Source organism: Temnothorax curvispinosus, unplaced genomic scaffold (genome assembly GCF_003070985.1).
Source record: "Temnothorax curvispinosus isolate PA1 unplaced genomic scaffold, ASM307098v1 QBEX01002412.1, whole genome shotgun sequence".
NCBI lineage: Eukaryota > Metazoa > Arthropoda > Insecta > Hymenoptera > Formicidae > Temnothorax > Temnothorax curvispinosus.
In genome coordinates, this window is record NW_020212192.1 from 75,761 (window position 1) to 86,709 (window position 10,949).

A 10,949-nucleotide genomic window follows, 5' to 3' on the forward strand; every position below is an offset into this window, starting at 1 on the left:
TATATATATATATATATATATATATATATATATATATATATATATATATATATATGGCAATACATTGATGATAAAACGTAATTCCACAGCAAGGAAATAAATTTGATGAATAATAACTGACGAATAATATTCAGTGAATGTATGAATTTGAGTCTTGAGAGCATGATCTATTATTGTATATATATTATCTATAGTTGAATACTTACAATATCTAAATGATTTTCTTGTGAAAGAAAAAAATAGAATTTTTTGAAAAGTTTAGAAATATTAATCGTTTATGTGGCCGATCTCATATTACCAAAATACAAAAATATTCATCGATTTTATTACGAGCATATTATAATCTTTACACAATTAAGATAAGTCTCCAAACACTACAAAGAATGGACGATATCATTATTAATTCAAACGTTTGTCTTTGATAATTATTTTAAGAAGAACAAGAGTACCTATTCACTATATTCAGTAAACTAACAATAAGTTACTTTTAAAAATATTGAAACGACTTGAAGACCTAATAGATAAGAATAATAATAATCTACTAATTACAACTATCGCACAAACTATCGGCCCTAAAAATTTCTCCTTTACATTAAATATTTATTTTAAGCTTAATAAAATTAATGACGAAAAGATTGGTAAGATCAAGTCAACTGATATGTTCTGCATAAAAAAGTTACATATTTATCTGATTGTTTAACAATTTTGTAACAAATTTTATTTTGCTCTCCATAAATTATTACACAATAAATTATTGTAAAGTATGTGTGCATGCGTGCGTGCGTGCGTGCGTGCGTGCGTGCGTGCGTGCGCGGCGTATGTATGTGCATGTATGTATGTATAGGTATAACTTGAGAGACTTCTATATCCCGCAAGAATGGAAGATTAATACATTTTAAAAACAACCAAGAAAACCATGCAGTGGAACACGGTTATATTTAACAATAAATAAAATTGTTGCAAAAAAATCTTCAATTTACAAATAATAATTAAAATGACGTAGGACATCGTCGAATTTAATAAAGTATGTCTTATATAAAAAGTAAAGTAATCATCCAATTGTTTGACACTTTTTGAGGGTTCTCATTTCTCATTCTTCATAAATTATAAATCGTATAATGCATCGCCATAAAATTATATAAATCGTCTGCAACAATAATACATTCTAAAATTAAATAGACAAAGTGCGAAAAATAACGTGGATAAAAGGCCGAAATTGATATTTATCGTATGAGATTGTATTCAGTTCGTTTCCCAATAATTGAAATAATTTAGAACCTATTTGTTATCCATTAATTCTCAATCGACTCGATTGCACGATCGAGTCGGCGGAGATATTATATCCAATCAAGGACACTCACTTACCTGAAACATGCCATAATCAGCGTGAGAAGAAAACGAACAATATCTGCAACACCATCCTTATCAGAGAACAAATTACAACGTTATATATCTAACCGCTCGTTTTCTCGGAGTTGATCGTTTCGACCTCTCCGTGCTCTCGCTCAGCAAAGCGCTCTTCCCCGAAGTTTTCTCGGCAGAGTATCATGGATTCCGCGTGCAGGGATAAAGCTAACTATATCGTGTTCCGCGAAGCTTAAGAGTATCTCTTGAAAGAAGCAGACAAGGTCTGTTGCTTGATTTTCAGTAAAAAAAAATAAAAGAAGCAAAGATATGTGAATCCCCGTAAATCTTGAATATTGTTTCTCGGAAGATACATATGCTATATTTGTTGTGCAGAATTAGGTGAATTTGATCATCGTTTATCATTGCGTTGAAAAGTTCGAAAATTACTCTTCTTATAGTAATTGTTGTACGCGCGTAGATGTGAAGGACGCCGCGCCGGATTACGAGCTTGATCTCCGGTTTTATGCAGATCGAAGACCTTGGAGTTAATTTCGCACATTTGTTCAAGAAAAATTTAAAATATGTCGCATGATTGGTGGTGGTTCGATTGAAGTGCATTATAAATCGCGACTTATCGAGGATGTCGAAAGGAGACAGTGTAGAAATTGGAAATCAATTGCCTAGTTTATCCGTTTTATTGCAGGTGACGCTTCGAACTATACAAATGTCGAATAAAATCAAGGAGGTAAGTGGTTCCCGATGCAAATGTGCTAGAGTTTAAAGATTACGAGCGTGAAGGCGTACCTATCAAGAAACTCGTTTGTATCTCGCGGCTGTGCCGCTTAGCATTTTATCGAGACATAACTGCTCTTGTGGCCCGGTTTTTAGTTAGTAACAATGAGAAACTAAATAAAAACGCGTTATGGAATATTTCAGTGGAATAGTATACACAAACGTCATAGCTGTAGCGTCTATATGTATAAAGTACATAAACGATTTGTCACTTTATATCGCTTTTTTATGCTGCGAGAAAACGTAAACCAATTTTAAATTAAAGGTAAAAATTGTTGCTATCTGTAATACTTATACGTCGCGGTAATGGAACGCATTTGCAGAAAGAAGAAAAGAAAAAGATTGAGAAGGACATTAAGAAACTCGTTGCGAAAAATATATATGACGGGGATAAAAGGATTTAAGAAAAAACGAGGATTAAGATTTTTAATTGGTTAAGCTATGTTCTGTACGTGCGCGCGTGTGTAACTTTTCTTCTCTCTCTCTCTCTCTCTCTCTCCCCTCCTTTCTCTCTCTCTTTCCCTCCCTCCCTCCCTCCCTCCCTCTCTATTGTGGCAAGCATGCGCGCGCGATTTTCTCAGCAGTTATTTACTATTTGATTTTGTATGAGTTTGAACACCACTAATTATTTCACATTTACCTATATGTAAAATTTGTTTCTGTCGTTCCTTTTTTAAATATCGAGAAAATATTTAATTTTAATTGATAAAATGCTCTCGAAAATTAATCTTTATTTTTTAAAAATAATAATAAATACGAGGGACGTTCAATAATAAGTAATGCGTTTTTTCTCATTCAAAGTTTGTTTTATTGCAGTTTTAAATACACCATATTTTTTCCAATTCTTTAGCTACTAAAACCTATTTTTCAACATAATCTCCATTCAATTCTATAGCCTTACATTACCTAGATGTGAGCGCCTGTATACCTTTACGGTACCACTCTGGATGAGGAACGACAGTTCACCCTGTAACCCGGATCTTGCACCTTTTGACTTTCATCTCTTTGGTCCTCTGAAAGATGCAATCCGCGAGAAGAAATATGGCAATGACAAAGAACTCATAGCCAAAGTAAGAAAGTGGCTGAGAGGCAGACCAGCAGAGTGATACCGCAAGGATCGACATACAGGCTCTCACATCTAGGTGCCATAAGGCCATAGAATTGAACGGAGACTAAAAATAGGTTTTTGTTATTAAAGAATTAGGAAAGAATATGATGTATTTAAAACCGCAATAAAACATCTTGAATAAGAAAAAATGTATTGCATCAGGTACTTATTGAATGCTCCTCGTTGTTTGATTACATCATGAATCCTATGTCACAAATTAACTTGACTTTTCTAAAGTTAATAAACGAATTCAAAAATTTATCACACAATTAACGTTTAAAAATGGTCAATAACGATACACCATTGCCTCTTTTAACGGAGAAATCGACTCGGACCTCTTTTAAGTCTCAATTTTCATTTCGTTTTGTGTTTTTGCAATGGTAGCGACACTCTAGCATTTACGCCGCTTCATTATTCGACAGTCGTATGTTGCGATCGTATTCAAACACCCTACATACATATTACACGTGAGCGTTGTGTACGAACGAATTGAATTTCCCTGCTTTGATCTGAAATTGATATCTCTTATACAGATATCTCGAGCGAGAGAACATCACTTGGGGCAAGTATATTGCGACTCTTTCGAATGTGTTTTGCTTTGAAACTTGGTTTTCTAAGCTTGTAAATATTCTCTCTCTCTCTCTCTCTCTCTCTCACATATCTCCTTATTTCCATATCTCTAAGATTTCTAAAATACTTTTACAAATTTTGTTTACGCTAACATTATTTATTTATTGACTCATTCCGTATACTACTTATCGGAAAATAGCCAATATATACAGTAAATGTGATATGATTGCGTAATATGTGAATATCACATATTCGGGTAGCCAAATCTGTCGAGAATAGATTTTGAAAGTGCCCGCTATTGTCGATGACATATCAACAGAAATATGACAGAATGTGCTAATAGAATATAAGGACATACATTGATTGCAGAAACTAAGCAGAATTTACCATTTTGTAACCATTTAAATGATAAATTCCATTTAAATGTTTATGAAATGATAGATTCTGTTCGGTATCTGCCGACGATCCGTTCTCAGATTATATTGGCAGGTTCTGTCGGCAAAACATGAGTTTAATGCGGACACAGATGATACTGGCTCTGTTGCAATATCTAAGCAAATATCTGCTGCCAATCTGTCATACTGGGTAGTTACTTCTGTAGTATAATGTCATTTTCTTGTATTTTTCTAAAAAATATATAGACACATAGTGAGAAATCTGTTTTTAATTATTATTTAGTTTGTAAATGTAAAAAGGGGGGATTATATATTTAATATAATAATCATTTTCTAATAATTTCTTTCCATTTTTCTTTCTTTGTTTTATGTTCCTTCTTTTGACATTAATTTTAGTGTATCTATTTAAGCTACTATTTTGGGAAGGAAAGTTTTGTTTTCGTAGAAGAGAAAAGAAAAGAAAGATAATAGATTGTAGAACGCACTATATGTCGCGAAAAATAAATCAAATAAAAAATTTAATACTTTTTAAATCTGTCGAACAAAAATATAGCATAATGCTTGCCAGCCCAGACAAAGAAGGTTTATTTTGTCAGCAGAAAGGTAAATGATGAAGACGGAATTATATTGCAGAATCTATCGCATTGTCGGCAGAATTCTATTGTCAGCTTAATGATAGAGCTGTTAATCTGCTGAAACGTCAAACTAATGGCAAAAATAATGCATTATGTGATCATATATCGCAGTATGATCATGTTTACAATTTCTATCATTAGAACAAAAGATTATAATGCACGCTTGATGCCAATCTGCTGCGACGATATCTACCGAATTTGTTGATAAACTGCTAGCACACTACATTTACTACGTTATTCGGATAATACGTTTATTTGTTTCTAATTGCGATATTTAGAAATACTAAATTCGTTATTCGCGATATATGAAGGTTTAACTTTAATGTATAATTTTTAATGACGTTAATATTTGTGTTCTATATTCGTATATGCATAAATATCACTTTCGACAAAATATTTGACTGGCTTTTTATGAAACATAGCCAATCAATTGTTGATTGATACTTTATTGATATAACTTATGTGCGAGTATTTATTCGTAAACAGTATTTCGCAGTTTAAAATATTTCAGAGTCCATTTACGACTACAACTTGCGTTTCTTATATATATACGCGATAAATTATTCGACGGTAGTTTGTGAACACATGAGGTAGTTATTAAGCAAGCACCTCGTTAATATGCAGTTTTCGCTATGACTCGCAAAAAATAAAGCGTATATCGGTAATACGCGCGAATCTTCCATTTCTTATACATATCATGTACAATAGAATATGTGTGTGCGTGCGTGTATCCACATAGAATTCGTACGACGAGCTTTTGTGACAGTTATCGGTGACAGGCCGTGTAAAATCGCGTGAAATCAATAATCGCGCATCGATCAGCTCATGGTAACGATTAGCAATTTTTCAGAATTTGTTTTTGCTGAGTACCTTAATGCCCATCAAAGGGCGAGTTACGAGCAATTTACGCGCGGCGGATGCGCCGCCATTAAATCGTTCCCTTGAAATCCAATGATGGATCACAAAGGCATGACCTCATTTCCCTCCGATGGCACTGTCGGGAGTACCAAGTGCACCTGCACAACTTTGTCACTCTGACGAGCAATCTGCCGCCACGTTCTTGCATTAACGAATAATGTGACTAAAGATACCGACCGAATTTAATTGCACTGACGTACCTAATAGAAATTATATTGGAGTCTTCAATATCGAAGCACCGAGATTTTTAGACCTTGATGTCTTGAAATTGCTGGAACTTGTTGATGACACAAAAGATTGCCACAATAATAAGCTTCCGCTTTTTAATTCAAGTGATATAATATGTATATCACAAGAGATAGATTTATCAGCAAAAAAAATAATAATAAAAAGTTTATACACGACAAAGAGAAGAGTCTTTGATAGAGTCTGGACAAATGTGGAAGGCCCGGTAATACATTACTTAATTGGGTAATACGGAATTAATATTCTTCTTTTTTTAGGAAATACTCAAACTTATATCAATTAAAGAAAGCACATTCTCTAATTAATGTAAATTTGATTGTTGTTCAATAATACTGATAAGAATGTTGATGCATCTATAAATTCAAAATTAAACGACTAAAAATAAAGAGAGATTTATATCTGATAAATTATGCTTTAAAAGAAAAAAATTAACAACGTGAACTCTATCGTACGCTTCAAACGTTATTGAACTTATTTTACAACCAAATTTTTACGTAATGAAATTACGTAATTATACAATATTTTATATCAAGACCTCAAAAATATGCATACAATTATATATAATAATTCTATTTAATCATGAAGAAAGACCAAAGAAATCGACGAGTCAAACAATGGCGAAGGAAATCATACGCGAAGGAAAAATGTTCTGTATAAAGATATACTCGAGAGGAGTTCTTGCGGTGTATACTGCGACGGCAAAAAGCGAAGAAAGTGAATGAATATTATATATGTGTATGTATGTACATATATACGTTTTAAGGAGAAAGAATAAAAGTGAAAGATAAAGAGCGAATTTCAGAGCAAGATAATGTTGATAGAATTTGTTAATAGACTGTTTAGCATTCAACATATTTAAGGATTAGTATGTCCACATACATATCATTAGATAGTTCTTCATTCATCGAAGCATCTCGTGAAATTAACTTTAGTATCAGTGCCTCGATGAACGACGTCGTTCGAGGATCAGCTATGTAGAGTAACACAAATAAAAACGTTGTGCTTCGTTATTTATTTAACGAGACGTAAAACGATAATTTTATAGAGTTCTTGCACAAAATTTCGAAGACATTTTATGAATAGTGTTACTCACAAGTTATATGTCAAAGACAATTTTTATATTTACATTGTGTTACGAGTAATTAGATTATTTCTCTCCGCCAATATAATAGCAAGTATAACTATAGCAAAATAAATTTATTATCTAACAATAAGTAGATGTAATAATTTTCAGTTTTATAATGTTCTTGATGTATGGTTTTCGATAATATAAGGTTCACGAGTATACGTTTTATATTTTAATCATAAATCGCATATGAAACAAAATCCATATATAGAACCGATGATATTTTTATGACACGGTACTATTTCATCACAAATGAAGACGTAATAGACCATGTAGACCAGATCTCAAGGTATCTTTAAATCCTAGACTCAAAGTATTCTTTATGTAATGTTACTTGCAATTAGTTGGGAAATTTCTTACAATTTGTTCAAAAATTTATTTAAATCTAAAAGTTTATTCGCATTTATGAAACACGTAAAGAGGATTTTGCGATGTCCTATATATATATAAGAAATAAACATAAGTATGCCTCTCTTTTTAGTTTGTATCATTCTGTAAATCAGAAGTGTACAGCAAATAGCTCGTTACCGTTTTTCCCTTGATTCTTTTGCCAATTTTGATTTTTTATAAGACGATCGTAAGAATATTAATCATTTCTCTCTCTCTCTCTCTCTCTCTCTCTCTCTCTCTCTCTCTCTCTCTCTCTCTCTTTCTCTCTTGACATTTTTTAAATATTATATTAAATATAGCGTATAATAAAACATTACATTTAATATACGATAAGATAGAGGACATTCTCTTTCTATCTAGAATTCTTTAATCTTATACATTAACGCGTTAATTAAAAATGATTCTCATATTACACTGTTTCAGGGTCGTGCATGTTAAACTTCACAAATAGATGGCAAACTTTGTAAGTCCGATTATATGTACCATGCATAATCTAGGTGCAACGAAGACATGATCACAGAGAATAAAATTTACAAAACCAATTTTATATTTAAACAAAAATATTATGTGATTATTTTAATATTTGAACCATGCACCTCTACTGCAACAAACAGATCGTTCCTATTCGAGCCACAAAATAAGATTAGTAAGTTGTATGCGATTATACATAGAAACTTTAAATGTTCTGTATTTTTGTGTGAAAGTTAAGTGGAATGAGAAAACCGATTCTATATATTCGATATTCAAATAACATACATGTCGAACACTCGTAAGACGAAAAGGTAGAGATAGACATAGAAATAAAAATAGATATAGAGATAGAAAAAATGTGAACGAGTATGTGTATGAGAAAGAGGGGGAGGGCGAAAGAGTGGAAGGTGGAGCGGAAAGAGAGAAGGAAAAACAGAGGATCGAATATACTGGATGCAACTTGCACACATCAATTTGGCAGTGGTTCGGTTGAACCATAAAGCTCCCATTGCTCTTATGGTTTATTACCTTTACTTTATATCGCGCAAATAAAATATTAATTTAATCGTTTTATAGAAAATGGAATCGGAAATTAAAAATTATAAACAGCTTATTGTATACAATGTTTTAAAAAAGTAGTTCGATACTTTGCAGGCTTGTAATACTATATCAAATAAAAAATACTTAATCAATATGAGTCCGGATATCAATATTTTCAAAATAAACACAGCCATCTTCTATTTTAATAAATTAAGTTATCTAACCGCGTCTATTCATCATTTACGGTATGAAAACAAAGGGATTATCCTATCCTAATATCGTAGTACTTCAATACGTAAACATTTGCCGTTTAACTCATCGAATATAATCACAGTATAAGACGTGTAATAGTTGAGATTATCAGTTCGTTAGATACGTAATATAAGATATAAATTTATTAACAATGGCAAATTATTATTCCAACAAAAATGGCAGATACGCATTTTATATATGTCTGTGATAATGAAGATACTTGAAAATAAACCAAGGACTTTTGAAAGAGAATTTGAGAGAATGTTTTTGATTGCGAAAATATCAAATGTGTATTGAAATACGGAATAGAATGACATATAGAATCTCCCTCTAAGAAAATAAAATAATAAAATGACAAAATAATATCATGCAGTTATTAATAGCCTTTCATTTACATATCATACCACGATCCCGCAAAATTTTGAACTGTATTTTTAAAATACTCTGTATATATATATATATAAAATACCCATTAGTGTGTGTGTTGAAATAATATCATTCAATCTTTACATTATCTATTGGAAATTCCGTGAAATGTAAAACATAAGCAAGCTTCAAACATCGTTATTTTGTTATTATTAGCAATGGCTATTATTAATTGTATAATGAATAAGATTTTAATATAAAGGTCTAAAGATGTTATTAATTTAAATTATTTGATTACAAGGATACACAGTATTCTTATATACAATGTTAATAAAAATAAAAAGAAACAGAAATGTAAGATACAGTACAGTACAGCGAATAAACAAAATTAGAATATCTTATTCTTATGTTAGTAGCGATTATATAATATTTTATATTTTGTTTGTTATTTTTATGTATTTTAATATATACATATATCTCCCCCTCTATTCTACCTTTAGCTTAGGGGCTTAGAGGATTTAAATTATATTTAAGTAAATAATTATTTTAAATGTATTTAATTGTGTAAGACGTGTAAGTCTAAGAAAAAAATAGTTTAACATTAATCGTAAATAATGGCATGTTAAAATAAAATTGCTTTTTGTTAACAATCCTTTTCGTGTTCTTTCATTTCGTTATATACGTATTAAAAAAATCGATCTATGAATAACAATTTTTTATTTTTATCTTCTTATATTTTGAATTCTTTTGCATCTTGTCGTAAAAAGCGCCGATTATAAAACGATGAACTTGTAAGAGAACTTGTCATTTCCAATTCCATCCAAATTAATTAGCCAAAAAATCAATTTACAAAAACAATGTATTATCAAAACTCATTGAATGTTACGCGGCTCTGTTATAGTAAACATGAAAATGGAGAAAATGAGAAAAGACATTGTAAGCATAATAATTATAATATCTGTAGGAGTTATTAAAAAATGCTAGTATATTAGTAGTAATGTATAGATAAATGAATGTTTTACTTAAAATGCAAAATAAAATTATAGAAATAAGCGTAAAATTGCTTAAGCATATGGTATATTTTTAACATACGATGCTTAAAAAAAGCTCAAAATAAACTGGATAAAGTTCATCAAATAACAAACAAAGTAAAGTGATAAATAAAGTATGGAATTTTTAAAGAAAGCTATAAGGCGAAAGAAAGAAAGAAATTAAAGAAATGGAGGTGGAAGAAGAATATTTATAACTTCTATAAACGGCAAAATATGGTATAATAATAATTTTCTGTGCTGCAGACACATATACAGGAACGCGCGGTACATGCATAATAAGAAAGTATGTAAATATTACGTGTCACGAAAATAAAACCTGAAATTTTTGATTAATGAAATTTAACTTTGGCAGTTTTTCAAATAATACCGATTATGAGAATTTTTTATTTAGTTTAATAAGTATTGCGTGCTCTCTAATTAAGTCATGAGTCCTTTTTTTTACATAATCAGCCTGAATAATCGATGACAAAAGAAACAGGAGACATATAATTCTAAAAATTATACAGATATTAAGCAAGTCGCCATGATTTTAGTACAGAATTAAAATTTTAATGTCAATCTTTTTACGTATTGCAATAAGCAAATAGTCCTCGAACATGTAATACTTATATCACAGAGCTATTCTACGCAAGATTAAAATAATTGTGCTTTAATATATTATCTCATGACGTCTTAAAATTTGGTTTCAACTGACTGTGTGTGTGTGTGTGTGTGTGTGTGTGTGTGTGTGTGTGTGTGTGT

The 10,949-nt window shown here is 31.0% G+C and overlaps 2 protein-coding genes across 5 annotated transcripts in view; both read left to right on the top strand.

The window, feature by feature from the left end:
* The window catches only part of LOC112451604 (acetylcholinesterase-like), an 89,392-nt gene that overhangs the window by 72,839 nt on the left and 5,604 nt on the right, over positions 1-10,949 (top strand). Inside the window, exon 7 of one of the 2 annotated variants that reach the window (XM_025011317.1) lies at positions 7,951-8,692. The exons of the other annotated variant lie outside the window; for it this stretch is intronic. Coding sequence (XP_024867085.1) covers positions 7,951-7,965 — 15 coding nt within the window. The 3' untranslated portion in view covers positions 7,966-8,692. Of the gene's footprint in view, positions 1-7,950; positions 8,693-10,949 lie in introns of those variants that run through there. 2 annotated transcript variants of the gene reach the window in all.
* LOC112451606 (venom allergen 5-like) overlaps positions 1-10,949 on the top strand; it is a 35,090-nt gene that overhangs the window by 1,714 nt on the left and 22,427 nt on the right. The window lies entirely within an intron of this gene.